General features: G+C 44.1%; 1 protein-coding gene across 2 annotated transcripts in view; it reads right to left on the reverse strand.

The window, feature by feature from the left end:
• Positions 1–708: 708 nt before the first annotated feature.
• Positions 709–20,581, reverse strand: part of THSD1 (thrombospondin type 1 domain containing 1) — a 30,597-nt gene continuing 10,724 nt past the window's right edge. For both annotated transcript variants that reach the window (XM_071448354.1, XM_071448355.1), the window contains exons 3-5: positions 18,595–19,560; positions 10,572–10,730; positions 709–6,181 (exon numbers count right to left, since the gene is read on the reverse strand). In XM_071448354.1, the coding sequence (XP_071304455.1) occupies positions 4,806–6,181; positions 10,572–10,730; positions 18,595–19,560 (2,501 nt within the window). In that variant the 3' untranslated portion in view covers positions 709–4,805. The remainder of the gene's footprint in view (positions 6,182–10,571; positions 10,731–18,594; positions 19,561–20,581) is intronic.

The following is a 20,581-nucleotide window of genomic DNA, read 5'->3' on the forward strand; positions in this document are numbered from 1 at the left end:
TTCTTTTTCAGCAGTTTTCAAGACTTTGTTGGAGAATGTTTCTTTAAAGTTCTCTGGACTTCGAAGGATCGAGCATGTCCTTTAATCAATCTATACTTTTCAAGATCTAAACATTTCTCATCTTGATTTTAACCATCAGTGTTTCAGTTATGAGAACATCAGGATAGAAAGAACAAGGGGATGGGGAACTGGCCTTCATCTGGTACGCCTTTGTTAGTGCTTTGATCTGCTTCAGGAGAATGTTTTTAAGCAACTTTCCTTATGGTTCTAATTGCCACACTTCAGTTGCAGAGTGCTTCTGGAGTGTGTGAAACCAAACCTGTGGATGGACATGCTCCAACTGCTAATCTGCACCCAGATGAAGGCTGCTTCAAAGTAAACACCCACAATGTGGACAGTGTGAATCCCATTCCAACAGCTTCCTGCTGCAGATCCACTGCTAGAGAATACCACAAGACATTAAAGCAGACAAAGACAATCCTGCCAGCCAGTTTTAAACCCCAGATTAAAATTATGAAGATTTGACTAAAATTAAGGTGAACACAGATATTCCTAGGAGTTCCTGAAATGCAGTCATTCTCCTGTACATTCTCCAGTAATTTACCAGATGACCTTGCATTAGTGAAGAGGAATCAGAAAGTGGTTGAACCACCAGGCACACTGCTTTCATTGTCTCACTGGGTGAAATGAAAGAGCAACACAAATGACTGAAAGAAATGGAATACTGAAAATTTATTTTCTACAGCTGTTAAATAACAACAATTAAAAATGAACAGCAGAATCAGCTTGATGCAAATAATTTAACTACCATGCTGTAGAATAAACCTGCTTCCCTTTATTCTGATTTATAATAATTTTTAAACTGGTATTTCTTTTCCATTTACTTGCTTTTATATCCATACATACTGTAATTTGAGTACATATCGACAAAGAGCGAAATAAAACCATCTGAGTAGGACTTAATACTTTTTATTGTTTTCAACAATAGGAATGCGAACAGAAATCTGGATCAAAATCTTGGAAAGCTCATAATATGAGAAATGTATTCTTTCAGTGTTGGCTCTGGTGCTTTTTCACCTGTTGTCTTGGGTATTTGAAAGAGTCTGTAAGGTAAGTTTAATTTTCATGGCTCAAGCTGTCCTGGAGAAAATGCAGAGGCATGACGTGAAGGTTGAGTTTAAAACTTGGTTTGGCTCCTCTGCTTCCTAGACATCCCAGTGTAATGGGCAGCACTCCAGGGAGCTGTGCTGCTAGAACCTGTGCCCTTGGCTAGACAGACCCCCTGCCCTCTTCTCAAGCATACTCATGTGGGATGAAATTTTCACCAACATGTCTGAAATGAGATTGCCCTTGTGAAGAAAGGGCTGCAAAAAGGCAGCACTTATCCTTTCCCTTCTGATCACTGCTTCTGTATTTTGATACGGTAAAATCTCAGTGCAAGATTGTAACTGCATGTTGGGACATAAGGAATGACTTTGCACACATTAAAACTGTGTGGCCTCTGAGGAGCGCTGAGGGCAGAAAGGATAATTTTTGTTGTTTTGAAGACACAGAGAAATGTGAGTGAAATAAGTTCATGCCTTCTGGCAGTTGATGCACAATCCCATCCTTCAGCAGAGAGCTAAGGAAGTAGGGCAAAGACTGTGGAAACTAGAGCATTTAGGGGACAGCATTTGTGGTCTGGCAGTTCATTAAGCATCTGGTAACCTATCTGATAATGGATTATCAAGCTGGAGATGAAGTCAGCAGGGCTTAATCAGACAACTAGCATCCAGTCCAGTTCCCCAGTGAGTGAGCAATGAGCGATGTAAAGTCCAGACTATGGAGCCTGTTTCCCTGTGTGTCAGTATGGAGGGGCAGGCATTAGAGCTGGACTGCCTTCAGCCAACATCAGTGTCAGGGTGTTTCTCCTGTCTCTGAGAGAGAAAGGGAGGCCAAGGCACGACAAGCTGGGAGGGAAGGGGCTTGCCCTGCTGCCTTTGATGTAAAATGTACGTAAGTACATCTAATGCGTAACACAGCCCAACACTGGGACAACTCTGCAGAAAGCAGCATCTGATTTAGAGCAACGTTGCCCCTTCTCTGCCCTCCTGTGGCAAAGGAAACCCCCTCTGAGATGCAAGGGTCACAGGGCTTTGTGCAGGAGCCTGCAAATCCCACTGCACACCTCAGGAAGCATTTCAGAACCACCTTTAATCTTAATAAACAGGGTAGAATGGCACTAGCTGAGTACTTAGTGGATCTGAGGGCTAGCGCCAAGCTGCGATCCCTCCCACTGAAGCCTAGGGGAACGCTTGCTGAATGTTGCTGCACTGCACATCTGATCTCCCATTTCTCCAGGGTCTCTCTCCCAGGCTGAGAGGCTCAACAAAGCTTAAACAGATACTGTAGCCCTGCAGCTCCAATGATGATGGATCACTGCTTCAGGGAGAAGGTACTTCACACCACAGACCTTACCTTAGTACAGGCAGGGTAAGTAACCTGAGCAGCAATTGTTTCAGAGGCGCGATTTCCAGCTCACTAAAGTCAATTTAAAGGCTCATTACATTTGATTGCCTTTGGATAACTCTTCAAGTGTGAACATGTTTTTAGATGCTTTAAACAGCTTTTCAAGCTGACAGTTCATGGGAATGCATCGCTGGTACCAACACCACGCTGGGCCAAGGGCTGAACATCAGCATCTTGGCATGGCTCCCGGGAAAGAGGGAGCTCACATCACCCATCGAGTCAGATCCCTCACTCCAGCAGCAGCTGCAAAGCATTACCCATCAGGAAGGCCATTCAAACAGCCAGATTTGACTCTGGTGGCCAAATGCTGAGGCTTGCTCCTCCTATGTTGTCACAGCAAGTAACACCGTGTGCCTGTCAAGCTACCTGTGCCAGCTTTGGACACTGCAGCAGGGTGCCATCGCTTACACACAGCAAAGCTGCTCTTCCTTTAATATTGCTGTTGGTTTTGGGGGGAACAGGGCTGGGGTGGAAGAAGTGTGGGATTGGGAAATCTCTCTGCTCAGAAAGCCAGTTTTGAGAAAGATAGCAGCCTACTTCATGACAATGGAGCACAGGCTAATTTTGCTTTCACACCCACAAGGCAGGTTAAAGGGCATGCAGGGTTAGGCTCCTTAGGGGAGAGTTGATTTCAGTCTAATAGTCCACTGCCTAAACCTTTCTTCTCTTACACCAACCTCCATGGGAAGCATCTCCTTTTTTCTTGTTTCTGCCCACTAGCATTCCCCTGGTCTTGGCAAAGTCCCCAGAGAGACGGTTATCCTAACAAATGGCAAGAAAAGTCTTAGTCATCCACAAAGGCCTGAGCTCTGCTTCTGCTTTTAATTGGAGTTCCCACCCAACTCTGAATACGTACAGCAAAATCTAATGGCAAATTTGTGATGTCTGGTTTTAAAACACAACAAAAAAGCCCATCATGTTTTTTGTAGTTCACTGTTACTGCTCTCTACAATTCTCTGAAAGGAGGTTGTAGCAAGGTGGGAGTTAGTTGGCGCCTTCTCCCAGGTAAAAAGTGACAGGATCAGAGGAAATGGCCTCAAGTTGTGCCAGGGGAGATTTAGATTTGATATGAGGGAAAATTTCTTCACTAAAAGAGTGGTCAGGCATGGGAAGAGGTATCCCAGGGAAGCAGTGGAATCACTGTCCTTGGAGGTGTTCAAAAGGTGTGTGGATGTGGCAGTTAAGGGGTATGGTTTAGTGGTGAACACAGTGGTGTTACATTAATGGTTGGACTTAATTATTTTAGAGGTCTTTCCAATGTAAATGATTCTATAAGATTCCCTGTGAATCACCAGATATTGTCAAGCCATTTTAACTTTTTGTTCCCAGAACAGGTATTAATCAAATAATTTTGTTGTTTTCTGGTGTTGTTCATAATTTATTTTGAGCTTGCCATAGTATTATTGTCAATGTATTTACATTCAAAAATTTTAATAAAGGAAAGGATGACTATGGAAAGGATGCATAATTCAACAGTTCTCTCACTGCTTTTGAGAGGTAACATGCTGGGGTAACATTTCTGTGAGGACTAAAATCTGATCACCTGTTTTCTTTGCCCTCCCTGTAGCATGCCTTTTGTACTAATTTCCTGCAAATATTTGTACATTGTTTTCTTGATATAAACATTGACAGTAAGAAAATATCAAAGTCTTGAATGATGAAAATGTCTCCTCAATTTTAAATTCACTCAAATACTCAGCATCAATTGTTTGCAATTTCATGCAACCAGCTAAAACACCCCCCACCATATGAGCTATTTGAGCAACACCTACAAATCAACAAAGTTCACTGATGACTATCAGAAAAATGATGAAAACTGCCCACAGATTGAGCTTTGTGCTTTCTAGATGGGAAATGCTTTCTAGATGGGAAATGATTCACTAATAAGGGCAGATGGTTGAGGGTGCTGGACAGTGGATACTTCAGTATCTCACAGTCTACCAGTACACAGTGGACAAGGTGGGAAATGTCAGCGGCACTCTTCATGTATGATGCACAAAACATGATGCTTTACACAATAAAATCTATTGGCTATTCCTGAGCCACACCCTAACTAATGTGTTCCTTCCCAGGGTACTTTGTGTGTCTTGTACACCCATACATACAAAAAATAATTATATGAAAGCACTTTTCAGTAATTAGAAAGGAATATGTTCCCACAAGCCAGACCTGGGGCATTACTCCCTGCTGCTGTGTGTAGAGGTAACATGACTCCTGCTCTTTCTTTCACCAGAAGCCAAGTGATCCTGCAGATCCTCTCCCACGCACGCCACTCCTGCAGGGCTGCGATGAGTCACTCAGATCACCAGCTTCTCAATGCTCAGAGTGCTTGTTTCATCTTCTTCATTTGAGCCAAAATACCCAGGGAGGTCGATCATCTGCTGCTCCGCCTCCGTTAAGCCAAAAGTAGAATTGTCATAAAAGGCAAACTCAGGGTCCAGGGGGAAGCTCTGGCACTTGTCCCTTCGATACTGGGAAGGGCTAACGCTTTGGCCTCTCTGGGAATTATCTTTGCCATTTGGGCCGGTTTCTTTCCGCCACACACCTTTGGGGTTAGGTGAAGGGCCCCTCTTACTTCGGCTGGGCTCAGGCTTCTCAGCTGCCCTCTCCTGACCAGCAGGCTGGCGATCCGTGATCAGGTCCAGCTTCCTCACTGGGGGACCTGCCCTGTTGTGGGGCTTTGTGCCATGGCCCTGTGGTTCACACCCCAGCACAGTGCCGTGGGGCTGATCCAGCTTTTCAGAAGCTGGATTAGCGTTTCTTGATTTTGGCCGTGTCCTGTCCTCCAGACCATGGTCCCATGTCCTGGTCCTGGAGTTGTAGAGAGGAGTCTGTCGGGGTGTGAGAGTGGACATGCTTCTCTCTCTGAAAGGCCTGGCCTTTTTAGTTTCATGGAAACTAGCTGTTCTTCTGAACTGCGAGTTTCTGTGACAGCCCCTCTCAGGCAAGTCCGCTCTGTTATCCTGGTGCTTGAAATGACCTCTTCTTACCAAGGTTTGGGTAGGGCTCATTGCAGGATTGGCCTGTGAGAACGGAAAATCCAGCCTAGGGTGAGAACCTTCTCCCAGGAACTTGGGCTGACTGGCTGGCTGGTCCAGGAATGGAGATTTGATCCGAAATTTGTTTGCCACTGCCTCCTCTTGGTTTTCCCCGCTCAGGGGAAGCATGGTGGTGGCACCAAGAACCGTGTCCGTGAGAGGATTCTGAGAGACATGGTACACCTTAGTGGTCTCTGTCAGGCCTTTCTTCTTCATTTCTTTCAGCTGCTGCTGTGCCAGGCGGTAGCTGAAAATTGGAGGGATTATTTTTTGGGCATTTGGCTGAAAGTTTTCACTTCCAGAGGCATCATCTTCTTGGGCAAATTGGAGGCTTCGCCTGTAGGTTAGGGGAATGCTAACAGGAGCATCCCCTCCTTCAGCAAAGCTGTCCCGTTGCTTGTTGCCTTGGCAAATGTTCTCCTCATCTGAGTTTTTCCGGAAGCCGGGGGAATGGACGGAGTTTCGTCGGACAGCGGTGCTGCACTTCTGAGCTCTACAGAGCTTCCTCCAGAGGGTGATAAGAACAGTGGCAAAGATGATGAACAAGCACAGCGAGATACCTGTGATGGTAACTATATTATTTGCTTTCTGGTCCTCTCCTGGCTGAACAGAAGGTGGGGTGGGAGGCTGGACAGCTGTAAGAAAGAGCACACACATCTGTCAGAGTTGCACTGGCAGCAGCATTTTGGTATTTGAGGATGGATACTTCACTACCAAGGAAAAGAAGTCATTAATACAGTACAGGAAGTTGTCTGCCATTAAAATTTGTTCATTGGAGATGATTTACTACTTGATGACTTCAAACTGGCATGAACATCTACTTACTTTAAACCAAGACTGCCACAGACCTTTTAAATGTAATAGTTATTTTTTCCTGTTCTGCTATTTCCATAAGGTATTGCTGAATACCTGGAAAATGGCGGAACTCTGTTTGCCTTTCTTTATAGAGTCCATTTAGATTCCCTGTTGAAAAGTGACAAAAAAGGGGTAAAAAGAATTCAACCCAGGCAAGTACTTCAGGTATCACTTTAAAATTATTTTTAGGAGAGCTTAAGTGGGTGTGAGAATTGAAATGAATTTGAAGAGAGAGGCAGCATCAGGAGAGGCAATGCAACTTTTCTAAGCAGTCCTCTGAGGATGCTTCTATCACTGTCTGGTGCCACACTTCCAGAGGACAAAACCTTCCCATGCCACAGCAAGCTTTCAACTGAAAGTGCCATTGCTCTTTCTCCAGCATTCTACTACCATTCTGATACCCTTCTCTTGTGGACTGGAGATGGGACTTGCAACAGTGAAGAGTACTCTGCAAACCTTTCTTCACTGAGACAGTAATTAGCCACTAGGACAGGCATCCTAGGGAAGTCATCACGTCCAGAATTCACAGACTGTCTGGACAATGCTCTCAGTCATATGGTTTAGCTTTAGTAGTCCTGGGGGAGCAGGGAGTTGGACTCTATGATCCTTATGGGCCACTTCCAATTTGAGATATTCTATGATTCTAACCCATAATGTGACAATCTCAGAGCTGTCCACAGCCCTGTTTAAACCTCTCACTTGCCCATTCCACCACATTACAGATGGCTGAACCAATGACAAATTGGTAATTCTTTGTTTTGAATGAGGTCTCAAGTATTTCATGGGCAATCTTGAACAGAATACAGCATGGTAAAAAGTGGATTAATTGGCCCAGTAGCTAATTTTAGTATCTGTTAGCATTGCCCAAATTCTTCTGTTCTGGTCAGACATGAGCTCTCTAAAGCCATGAAGATTTTATTGGAGGACAAGGCTGATTAGTTGCAGTTGACAAGAGGTGGCCAAGAAGGTGTGAGCTCAAACGAAACCACTGAACAACCCTGCCCTAGTCTCTAGTTTTATCCAGAACCCAAAGCCTTCCTTTAGACTGACAGACAAGCAGCTGTAACACTTGGCAGGTGCACCTGCCTGCACCACAGCGACTGCCCAGGAACAGGAAATGTGACTGCAGAATAACAAGAACTGGACACCATGTACTTCCCATAATTCAGGAGAACACACACTCAACAGCAAGCTGGTAGTGCAGCTGTTAGGTGGGCAGGATGCACAAAGGCACTGATGAACACAGGCCAGAAGGTCTCAGGCTGCTACAGAACAGAAAAAGTGCAGGGTGCTGGGCTGAGAAGGAGATCCACTTCCCTATTTCAGGGCTACCTAACAATCCCAAGTCCTCTAAAAAATCCTGTCATTGCATTAACTTTGATCTTTGTGTCACTCTGAGAGCTTGAAATCAACTTAAAGAACAAGAACACTGCCTGCTGAATCTTATAGGAGGATTTCTAAAATCTGCATTCAGTCCAATGCCCCCATGCCAGAGCCCAGAGCACTGCTGCTCTGGATGCCTGAGAGGGGAGTGAACAAGCTGACCTCAGGGAAGCAGGCAGGGCCAGCATTTGCTCTATTCAGCACCACTGCAGCAGACCAATTAATTCATTCTACATCCTTCTCTCAGTCGTTTTTGCTTATGGATATTTTCCAAATACTCCATTCTCTATTTGTAGTGCATGCTGTGCTGCATTGTTTGGGATACAGAGCTAACAGGAAGGAACTGAGAGGTTCCAAAAAGGACTGGGTCCCTGTGGTTCACTTCTCCCTGCACCTCATTGGCCCTGCACCACATGCAGGCCTTGCTCATTCAGCCATTTGCTCCATCTGCTGGACTAATGTCTGCAGAGTTATGCTGGAAACAGAACCCGTCCGCTCCTGAAAGCTGCAGACAGCTGGAATGGGAAGGGTGAGGGTGACACTCCCAGCTTGAGATTAGGCAGTGGATGAATACTGTAAAGTCAGAGTGTCAAACCCCTCCTTGAGCAAGCTGAGATTCAATGGGATGTAACCATGTATGTGATTCTGTAAAGGCAGCTGCCCCACGTGGGAGCAGGAGGATTAGAAAGCATGTGCAAGACAGAAGCGAGGTATTTCCTCCGGATGATCCCACTGCAGTGGGTGCAGGCGCAGGCCTCCTTTGCACCCGTGCTCTCTATGCATTAACCTTCTTATTAACCTAGACACCTCACTGGAACCTGGGGATTGTCCAGACCTGCTGAGTCCAACCAGACTGCCACACCTGTGTGCACAGTGTATGCACAGGATGGTTGGAAAGCATCACACACCTTTTACAGCTGCACACCTGCATGGGAGGAGTAACCCCTCTGAGAAGCACCAGAGGCATGTCACCTCCATGCAGGCAAAGCAAGGTCCACACACAAATTGTGTTTCCAGCACATGCTCTGCAAGCAGGGAACCCCCTCCAGCAAGCTCCCTGCATCAGGACTGCTCTCTGAGTACTGAGCTCCAGAGGTGGGAATGAAACTGGCTGGTAAGGAGACAAACCAAATTATATACTTACAGACATACCCCTCCAGAAGAAAGACAGAAGGCATGGGATAGCACAGCTCAACAGCAGCTTTGGAAAAACACTAACAACCCCACTGCATTTTGGCAGTGGCATTGCTGCCCACAGCAGCCTCAGAGAGTCTGGCATAGAGAAGACAACTAGAGCAGGGCTGTTTTAAACTGGGGACCCAAAGCATCTAAATTATTCCTCTCTGCTTTCACTCAGAGCTTTACTAAATAAGCAAACCCACAGGGCCAGCATTTTCAAGTCATTAAAAACATTAGACCTGTTAAAACATTCCCAGTGCTTCATGACTGCTGACAACATGTAATACCTGGTTTGATGGAATATAAGTTTTAGTATTTTCCATTCACCCAAACTTTTGTTAAATACAACCCATTTCCTGCAGTGTTCCACAACACATTTCAGTCCTGCCTGTATACTTCTGAGGCCTTCATCCCCAACACATGAAGCTGGTTCAAGCCAATACTTCCACGAAAAACACAGTCCTCTCCTCTTCCTGCTCCAGCTGCAGATTCTCTCCTCCTGCCGTCCTTTCCTTTTCAGTGGCATAAACACCACAGTGGCCACAGGCTAAACAACTCCCCACATCCCCAAGCTGTCCATCTTTTTAGCTGCTTCTATTCCAGTTCTACACACTGCACTTTTGCAAGCAGAAAGAAGTGCCTGCAAGCAGCCAAAGCAAGGAGTAAGGCCTGCTGGTTGCTTTGTAATAGCTTAAAATATCTGCTAAACTATAGTCTGAGATCCTAGCAGCCTGCACAGTTCCCAGGTATCTTTCCTTCCCCATCCCCACTCCCTGTGGCACCTGTGGGACACAAAGGCACTGGATCTTGTAGATCAGCTTTCTGTTCTCTTGGCATCAGCACACTCCATTTCAGCAGGGCGTTTGCAGAAAGCAAAAGTTTTGTACAGATTAAGCACCTGTACCGTGCTGAAAGAGGGCACTTCTCATGCCCTCAACAGTGGCTGTCAGCACCCAACTATGGTGCTGGCACAGCCTCATCCAGCCTCACTGGAGGCCACATAGCTGCTGTAATCCACCTCATAGAAGGCTCAGGTCTCTTGTATCTGCACCCACTTGCCACCCAGCAGCCATGGCCAGTTGTTACCAATAGGTAAGGGTTTATAAAAGCTTTATAAAGCCTTATCTATCAGTGCCAGCCAGCCTGCCCTGTCACAGGCCAGCAGCAATGGCAGGCTGGAGCAGGGGAAGATCTGGCACTACCACTTCAAAAACAGAACAGCAACCTCGTACCACAGGTCCCAGCTGGAACCAGCAACCTTTTTTAACTGACTTTAGCTTTCTAGTAGGTTTCCACTGGAGTCTTTGGCTTTTACTGAATGTGTTCTGATAGCCCCAAGATCTCTCTTTCAGGACTTCTCCACTCTCTGATCATCCTGGGGATTTTAAACTGCACCCATGGCATTCAGAAATATTATGCCTTGGAGCCCTATCTCCAGTGTCCCACAATCAGACGCGTAGAGGCTCCTGCCCTACTCCATCAACCACAGGAATGTGACAGCTCCCCAAATCAGTATGACTGAAAGAGAGATGGGATGTTTCCATTTTACACTTTGCTTTTGCCAGGGCGGTCACAGCACCGGGGGAAGAGGAGAGCAGAGCTACATACACACACACTCCTCCAGCGAGCATAGGGAAGTCTCCCTCGGCGATCCAGCGCAGCCTGGTTTTGCCGGTGAGGAGCTGAGGCATTCTCGGAAGCGCTCCCGGACTCCGTCCCCACAGGTGACGCTGCATGGGCTCCAGGGCTGCCACCGGCTCCACGTTTCTACAAACACACAAGCTCACAGCAATGAGGAACGTGTGTGCCTCCTTACCTTTAATGACACAGCCATTTGTCCTCTTTTTGAGAAAAACAGCGATAAATGACCACACAATGCAAACAGCAAGACCAAAATAGCAAGCAGCATCCAGGGATGAGCCAAAGCTTCCACTTGCTGTTTTCCTTTTTTCACCCAGTTGTCAGCCTGCAACACAGTGGTCAGTCAACTGGCAGGCAGGTTCTGCCTGGAACAACAGCAAAAGGAAATGAATCCACAGATCTTTGAAGTGGGCTGGTAATTTATATATTCATCCAATTCCTGCCTGACAAACAGTGCATTTACAGCAGGATAATTTGATTGACTAAAGTACAGTTACTGCTGATTTATATGACTGTGACAGGATGATAAGCCTACAAGGCCTAATGAAATGGCAACATTGGTTCACTCTTTATTTTCTTTCCAGCACATAAGCGTGTTATTGAATCATTCATCTGGCAACTTACAGGTCTCTATTGTTTTGTTGCTTATGATTAGGCAATTAACTCATGGATGGAATTTTGCATGTTCATTTATTTAACTGGAGGCAGACGCAGGTTCTAACACTATATTATAATTTTTTAATGTGTAATAAAATCCCTCTTTTTCTTAGACAACATCCTCATCCAGTGATCTCCACATTCAAACTTTACAGCAGTGAGAACCCAGAGAGGTAAAGATGGGACCATTCCTGTCCCTGTGTGACAGTGGTGACGCTGAGGCAGGGCCACCACTTTAAATTCCAAATGAATGCATGAGCTCAGGTGCAATCTTAAAAGATAAAACCCCTGGGGATGCTCCTATGGGTCAGCTGACTTTGATGGAAAGAAGAACAATAGACTTCTTAACTTCATTTCACTGCCCACAGATAAAGTAGAAAAACAGCTAAATAATTTTTTTTAAAAAGTAGACCAGGTTAAACTCTGCTCTTTTAGATAATTTATGGTGTTGCTACTGCCAACACAAGCTGTGATTTTTAATTTTATTACTGCTACTAGCATGCCCCGAGCCCTTAACCAAGTTATGATGTCCAAGCACTAGAGAATGTTGCATGACTGCAAATGGCTTTATGATCTCACGTTTTATTGGTTGCTGTATTGTTCCTAGAGTGTTATTATTTTTAAATGTCTCTATCAAGAATAAATACAGCTGTGTTTCAATAAACATTAAATTGTAACTGCTTTGGGCCCTGTCCTACACAGTTTTGTGACCATGTCAGTGTTAATGTGATCAGCCTAAGAGGAGCAGTGGAGCTGCCCTCCTGGTGTGCAGGTCCTCACCTGCACTGCAGGATGGGGCCCCAGAGTTTGAGCTAAAACTTGTGCTGCCAGCCACAGCTGCAGAGTGTATGTGGGTGCACACTCACACACATTTGTGTGCCTGCAGGCCCCAGGACATCTGCCTGGCCTAATGCAGAGGAGAGAAGGGCATGGCGACACACCCTGGTACTGCTGTGGTTCTAAGCCCACACAACATCAAGTGACCACCCTGGCTGTTTGTCACTGACTCCACCACAATACTGCAACATCCAAGACCCCAGGCTGTATTTCACTTTGTGCTCTTTGTGCACCTCTCTGCTTTCACCCCTCTGTCTCTGGAGATGGTGATGAGCCCAAAGACAGGCTGAGCTTTCAGACTCCTCCTTCAGTTTGCAGCCATGTGGGCTCCCAGTGAAGCGCAAAATGGAGCAAGTGTATGGTGTCAAGGGAAAAGAGAATCAGAGGATGCCAACAAGCAGGTAACTGAGGAAGTTTGTTGGGATAAGGAGTCCCAAAAAGGGACAAACCATGGAAAGTTTGCAAAAATACATCAGTTAGCGAGCCAAGGTATTACTGAGGGCAGGAAGAAAAAATGTTCATAATCAAGAGTTAATAAAGGGCTCATTGATACCTTCTCAAAAAGACTTCATAGTATCATATATATCATAGGATCTCCCAACAGTTTTCTTCATATGAGGATCATGAAGGACTCCAGCAGTGTCCCTCACCACTGGTAGAAAGGCTAGCTGAAGGACCTACCTCCTTGCAGACCTACAGACTCTTTGTGTGAGCAGCTTGGTGAGTTCCTGTCATAATTTCCAGTGCATGAGATAACTTGTTTCCCTCTCTCCACATTTCCTGCTCATCTAAACTTCTGTTAATTAAAGTCAGATGCAGAGCCAAGCTCAGAAAGGTTCTGGTTGCCTCCAGTGCTAACACTGGTGATAGTAGAGGGTGCTCAACAGACTCCACATTGATGCCTGTGGGTTTCAACATACAAGAACATTTAGGATGAGTAATTTCCCAACACTGACGTCAAACCTGACATGCCCATTGCTCCAGGACACTTTTCACTGACTTGGACTTTGGCTAAAGGTAGAGAGTTCCTTAGCAAAAACACTTTGCATCCATAGCTTTGGGGCTAAGAAATGTGCCTCAAACAGCAGGAGAGCAAGAAATGTTCCAGCTCCCATGAAAGATGGGAGATTTAAACTCCTGCATCTTGCTCTGCAATCCCCTGCAATTACCAGGATGTAAAAGAAAATGAAGCACAGTTATTCTCCCCCAAGGAAATGAAATTATTAACCTCCATTTAAGACAAACAGATTGAAAATGCCAGGGGAAAAACCAGAAGGTATGCACTGCAAACTAGCTCTAATAAGCATGAGGTTTCTTCAAACACAATTGAGGAATCAATTATCAATGTGAAGACATCTAACTGATGAGTTATTTTGAAATAGCTGACAGTTGGCAGATCTGCCAACATGAAAGATAAATGCAATTAACTGTGTTAATTATTGCTCTACATAAATTTCTCCCCTCAGATTTCCATGTTCACAAGATTTTGTGCATGCAGCACTGTCCATCAGCACAGTCAGCAAGGGACACACAGCACCATGCTTCCAGCCTGACACACATGACCAGTCTTAAACACTTCAACCAGCCCAGTGGTGTGAGACAAATTATTAATTACTGACAGGTTCGTGTAAGTATCTGTGCTAGCCTAGGAGATTGAAGGATATTTTTGGAAGCTGAGATCAGTTTTTAGGTCCTGAAAACAGCCACTCACCCTTCCATGGAAATGAAGCTTGGGTGCACTGAAATGGTGGCATGTTTCAACAGGCTAATTTGGACAACAAAAGGAAAAGGATCCTTTAAAGAAAGAAATCCTAGACTATGGCAAAATTAGAGTCTTTTCCCCACAAACAGGCATTGTTAAGAAATGGGGAGGCACAACCTAAAAATATTTTTTTCCCAGAAGCTGAATCTGTAAGCGAGTCTGTAAAACTTGATTTATTCCTAATGTGTGGAGATGAAGTATTTACTGACACAGAAAAAGTGGATGGGGTAGAAACTAGCCCTAGCACACCCAATTCCCTGCATATACCTGTTTCTAAATAAACACCCAACCCAGGTACGGATTCAGGCAACAGAGCTAATTGGTTCTCAGAATTTCCTACCAACGAGCAGATCTGACTCACGCAGTCTTATTCAGGAAGCGAAAATTTGACAGAAATTGTACATCCCTGCCTGATCTCCAGATGCTCCATTTGCTCCTCTCCTCCCTTACTGACCACTCTTTTCTTCAGAAGGTCTTCCCCCACATTCCTCTTTCCCTTATCAGGCAACAGCTGCATTTCTTATGCCCTGCCAACATCCCAAAAGCAAAAGTCAGATGAACAAAATTCATTTGTGCTCTAGGCAACTGCAAGAGACTTCTGTGTAAGTCACACCAAAGTTGAAATTAGTCTCCAGAGTTCAACTAGGAACTGGAAAAGAAAGTTAATTAACACCAGAAATATGAAAAAACACCTTTTTCTATGCTTTAGCATTACTGATTAATATTATCAGTCTTGTCCTGAATGTTTCAAGCAGGATACAGACTAGAACAAGGGACAACCTTCTAAGGAGAGCAGAAGTCTCACTGCTGGGAACACTTAAATCCCAGGTGAGAAAAGCACAGGATTAAGCATGCAAAAGCACGAGCCTGCAATGCATCTGCTGCTGGATAAGATGATCTAAGAGAGTTTCCTACCTCAGACATCCCAATAATCCAGTCAAACACTGGGGAAAAAATGAGCTGCATGTTCCTCTGTGAAACAGTGAAGAGCCCATCAAGATGAATGAAGTGACTCACATCTCACTGTTAATTTTTTCACTGACTTTCACAGATTCTCCAGTTAGGGTCTACAGAAAACCGCACAAGTGCTGTCTCACAATTAATGGATGTATTCCCCACCTTTAATAGATATATTCACAGTCTTGGATAGCATAGGTTTTTTGACACTTATTCTGAAGCTGATTGCCTGGGCTTGAAGAGCTGCTGACCTGGCCCACCCAGGGCCACTGGCAGCTTTCTGCTTCCTACTCCAAGCACAAGTCAGATTCCTGCTCCAAAAAGCTGTACTAAACTTGGCCTGAATGAGGAGTAAAGAGCAGGACTGACAAAGCACCAGGAATATAACTCATGTCTGATTTATGGAAAAGAGATGTGGCAAAATCATATTTTATCTCATCATCTGTGGTTTGGATGAAGATCATTTTAATGATTTAGGAACTTTGATCATTTACAAAACAATATCTCTGCTTCATAACAATAGAGCATATGCTAAATGAAGTAAGAACTGGCTGAGTGACAGATTGGATATGCAACTGTCAACAGAAAACCATCACTGAGTGAGAATGCATTTGGAGAGATTCCAGAGGGATCAGTATAAGGCTCAGTGCTTCCCTAGTTGACATGAAAATAAATATAAACCATTACTGAGAAAATATGTCCCTCCTGTAATGACACAAGCAGACAGTGCAGTTGTATGGAGCAACATAGGATACTTACTAAGTTAGGATAATTAAAGGGAAATAGATCCTAAATCAGCAAAGCAAAAAGGAAGTGTAGGAAGAAGGAATGAAAATTGCAACTGCAGGATGGCAGACTCCACACTGAAACAGCTCAAGAGGAGTTTACAGGGCAAAAGTAAAGTTTTTTATGGAAAATTGCAAATGTAATCAGTGGAATGAAAGCAGAGGTAGGGGTAGGGAGAGTGCTACTGATCAAGCAGCATCAGTGAGAAGGATGTCTGAAGGCAGCACACAAAGCTGGTACCCTGGCTGTCAAATAAACATGAGTGTTTAAAATAACAGAAAGGCAGCGAAACAGAATCAGTAGATTTATCAAATCTTGAAGAAAATGTCTTCCAATTAAAGACTTAATCTTTTCAGTTTGTTAAAAAGAATACTGAGAAAATCTGGTAGAAGTGAGATGACCTGGATGTGCAAATGTCTTTGTGAGGCAAAGACAGTAGATAGGAAACAGCTATCAGAAAGCAGCAGAGTAAAATTCAGTCACCAGAGGATGAAGCTTGATTAACTTTAGTTATGAAACAAACAAAGTTTCCCTTTTCAAAAGAATAAATAAATCAGGGCATAGTATTGAGACAAATTACCAGGTAAGTCTGTTTTGTGGTGTCTTCAGCAGAAGACTGGATAACTCCCTGGATAGTAAGTAGCAGTCAGAGGCAAAGACTAGCTGTGGGGCTCAACACCAGGGTAACTGAATGAAAAATGATGGCTCACATTGTACAGGAGCCCAGACTTGTGATTTATCACCTCTCCTGGCCTTAAACTTCAGGAAGACCAAAGCAAAAATTAGGAGACTTGCAGCAGTCGTGTGTTTTGACATAAACAGCTAATGGGGGTCTGCCGTAAGCAGGGCACCTCACAGTGCCCTGCAGCAGCAGGAGGGGACTCAGGGAAGCCCCTTCCAAAGGAGCCAGAAGGCTGATGGCCATCACAGACAGTGCAGGTTTGCTCTGTCATGGCTTCAGGCTGATGTGCCCCTCCCAGAACACCCTGCTCCTTTCAAAAGCTGCCTGCAGGCTTTGAAGTCGCACAGATACAGGCACAAAGTCAGATGTGCAGCAGCCTAATTAATTTCAGGTTGACATTTTATTTACAACTACATGGTGTGGCTTTGCTTTCATCGGCTTTGTAGATGCAATCTCTTCACTTGGCAGCTATTGACCTAACTCTGCTCTTCAATAGGCATAGCCTGATTCTTTCCAATGTGGTTGTAAGGATGGGGCTGCTGAGGAACCCAGGGAAACAGAGCAGACTGGAGGGAACCATTGCTTAATGGAGATCTCATCAATTAAACCAGTTAAATATTGGGCACAGTATCCTATCTATACCATATGCTAATGAATTATCTGTTAGGGTAATTATCTAGATCATATCAGTGTAACATACCACCCAGGTACAGATGAAAAACTAGGATTCTGTCTTCCTTTTTCCTTGTGAATTACCTCCATTAAGAAAATAGTATTTTTTCATTTTTAGACAGAAGGAAGAGGGAATTTTATGCCAGAGGAAGAGAGGGAATGCCAACAGAGAATGCAGATAGGAAGTTAAGATGAAGAGAACTATGCATGTGCTGAAAATAGAGGTCATTTTTAGTACAGAGAGTTAATTAAATAGCTAACAGTTTTAGAATTTGTGAAATAGCACAAAATAAGACCACATGATGCTAGGAACGTCATTAATGTAGGCTGTGTCTGAGACTCTGTGCTCTGGAGCATGTCCTACACTCCTGGTCTTCTCATGATGCCTCTCAGATACCTGTCCATGAACCTCAACAGCCATTTTTTAGCTAGAGATCCTGCACTTTCTTTTCAGGGCAACCAAGGTGGGAAGGTAAAGAAAATGATGCACATTTTAAACCTTTCAGTCCAAACTCTTTGAAGTGTGCAGTTGGAAAAGACTACTTCATTACCTGTAGACACAAGCTGCTTCAAATGAGAACATTTACCTTCCAGGGTGTAGGCAACGCAACCCAACCCAATCCAATCCCAATTCCCTTGTGCACATATGGCCCATCCCTCTCTGTGGCTGCCTTCCACAGATGAGTGATGAGAAGGATATCTGGCTCATCTGCTTCCTCTGCCATGCAACTGTGGTTTGTAGACTGTCAAACCATGGACTGCCACTTCTAACACCATGGCTGTAAAACATATAGTTTTGGCTTCTGCCAACCAGCACTCTCTCAGACCATGCGTGATCATGGTCCAAAGGATTATATGGACCACCAGCTGTTCACAGTTGGCAGATTGCACTATTCTAATCTTTTCTATAAGGAAAGGTTTGGCTATATGAACATGGCCCATGATCTGCCAGAAGGCCTCATGGGTCAGAAAATGCACCCTGCTCAGTTCTAAGCAGCAAACACATCTCTAGAAACACTTCTTTAGAAAACTTGCCAGCTGTCCAAGTGACACAGCTGTGCCCTTCACTGTAGCCAAATCCTGACTCATCTTGCCAGAGTTTGTGCATCTAACAGGAAGAGCACTAAACTTCTACACCAAACGGGTAGAGAAAGACACCCATGTGAGGATTCAAGGATTCTGCCCCTGTATGTTCAACACTCATGAATCACCCTTGCAAGATGCTTCTCAACTAAAAAGCTACACAACTACTTAATGTTGGGCCCCTGGCTTTTACACACTTAAATGCAGGTAAGACTAATCCTACCTTTAGAGTCTCCAGTGGGCCACATCTACCACAGTAGCTTCTTCCCTCACTGAGAGGGACAAGTTTCATTTCCAGCCTGACGAGATAGGTACATCATTCTGAATGCCCTAAGTGGTTCTAGCTGGTACCTAGCATTAACTTAGTGCAGCCTTAAGCTACCACAGTGGCACTTGTTATCAAATGTCCTTGTGTCCTCTACAGTCTATCTTGTTCCCACCTGAGTATGACATTACAACTATTTTGTCTGGTGCAGGAGACCCAAAATCATTATCCATGTTGGCTGGAAAGAGTGCTGATTTTGGCTAAAAGAGAAAAAAAAATCAGTACAAACCCATATTCCTTTGGATCAGTATACACTCCTTAACTCTTGCTGGAAAATAGCTTCGGTTTGAGAAGATGAGGAGGTCAAAGCAGTATTTGTTCTTCCCCACATCAAACAAAGTGCAGTTAAATTCTGTCCTGTTGTCTCCAGGGTGAAGGATGTTTTCATACAGCCAAGTTGTTCTTTGACTTGGATGCTTGAGAGCCTCTTTATAAACAACAATTTTTCCACTGATAGACGTGCATGGTGGAGAGATTACAAAGACCTGAACCAAAGTTTTGCATGTGTCTTCTGCAGCCACAACTAGTCTGTATCCAAATTTGTGAAGGAGATCTACAGGTCCTATGGAGGCAATGATGGAATGTGTTTCTAATGATTTCAGTAACACAGTGATGTATATTTCTTGACTGACAGGTGGGCAATCAAACTCTACCCACTGGGATCTAGACAGGGGGATTCCTTTGCTAGTTCTAATGCCCAGAGTCTCATCAGAGCATACTCTTCTGAATTCATAAAGGGTGCTGGTGAATATCACATCCAGTGAAATCACAGTCCTGTTCATGGCACATAACTGCTCATTTGTAAAAAGTCCAACCTGAAGGGAGCTCCCAAGCACCTCTGAACTCCTGTTCAAATCAATGTGAAATACAGGCCATTCCACATGTAGGGTGGACATGCTGTTTGTGCTCCACTGGGCAGCACTGCTGTTGTCACTGGGAGAGACCATTCTGAACAAGAAATCACCAGCACTCTTGAAATGGAAGCACTCAAACACCACCGTCCCCTGGGACTGATTTGCAGGAAGCTGTTTTCTTGCAATTATCTCACTGGTGCTGGCATCCAATAAAAGGATGGACACATGCTCTGCTGTCACATTACCACCACTGTAGTACTGATATTCCACAGATACTGTGTCATTGCTGAAAGCTACATGATCTGGATGCTCCAACAGGAGATACTCCACTTCGCCGAGAACTGAAAGGAAAAGTTCCACAACAGTGTTAAGAAACAGACAAGTAATTGTTCCTATGGAAGAAAATAAATATTTTTAAAATGGATATTAAAAGTGGTTCTCAATCTTTTTCAAGTGAACCAAATGACAAAAAAAGAAAAGGTCTTAGCAATAGCAATTAGAGCTCAACAGCTCTGTTCTGTGCAGGGATGTGATTTGGAGCAGCTCAAAATCCACTGCAGTAACACATTCAGGAAGGTAAAAACCACTATTATAAAGCGAACCACAAACCACCCAAAAGATTAACAGAAACCTTAATTTATCAGAATAGATTCTCAAACTTTTCAACTTCTTTGACTTACAGATTTTTAAACTCCACAGAGGCCAGCTGTTTTTCAGCTTCAGCTGTAATTTAGCAAAAAAAGGACAGTGGTTTCTTATACAGACAGATGAAAAATGTCCCCCAAGTTAAATAGAATAGGAAGTCTGCATGATGCTTTTTGAAGCCTTTTCTCTTGCTCTGTCTTATGAATCTTTCATTTTGCTCATTTGCATCGCAGACACTTGAGTGAAAGAGCTGAAAATAACAGTGATGGTGACTGCAGCACTTTTCTTGTCTCAGATGTGGTGCAACATGTCTAAATGACATCATTTCATTATAAATGGTGCAGTCTTTTCAAATTCACTTCTTGCATGACCATGTTTGTGCAAGTCGCCAAATTATCCTGAGACATGCTGTAACTAGTGATGATATCTAAAGCAATAAATTGGAAGATCACATTTCCGTTCTTAGCTCAGCTACCTTCTCTGCACTGCCTGAACCTTAAGGATTTCAGACACAGAAAGGTTATCTGAAAAAATGGAAACTGCATATATCTATTCCAGATACAGAATGTGCTGTGAGACATCTTTATTAAATTAATTGTCTGGGGAAAGGCTTCTGAGTCTTAGATGGAAGGTGCCATGGAAGTGTAAAACTTCAGTTAAAGCAATCCTTTCATACATAGTATCAACTAACAATACTTTGACTTGTTAAATCTGTTA

The sequence above is a fragment of the Agelaius tricolor genome, unplaced genomic scaffold, assembly GCF_023055355.1.
Source record: "Agelaius tricolor isolate 1412-34295 unplaced genomic scaffold, bAgeTri1.0.p SCAF_26, whole genome shotgun sequence".
Classification (NCBI taxonomy): domain Eukaryota; kingdom Metazoa; phylum Chordata; class Aves; order Passeriformes; family Icteridae; genus Agelaius; species Agelaius tricolor.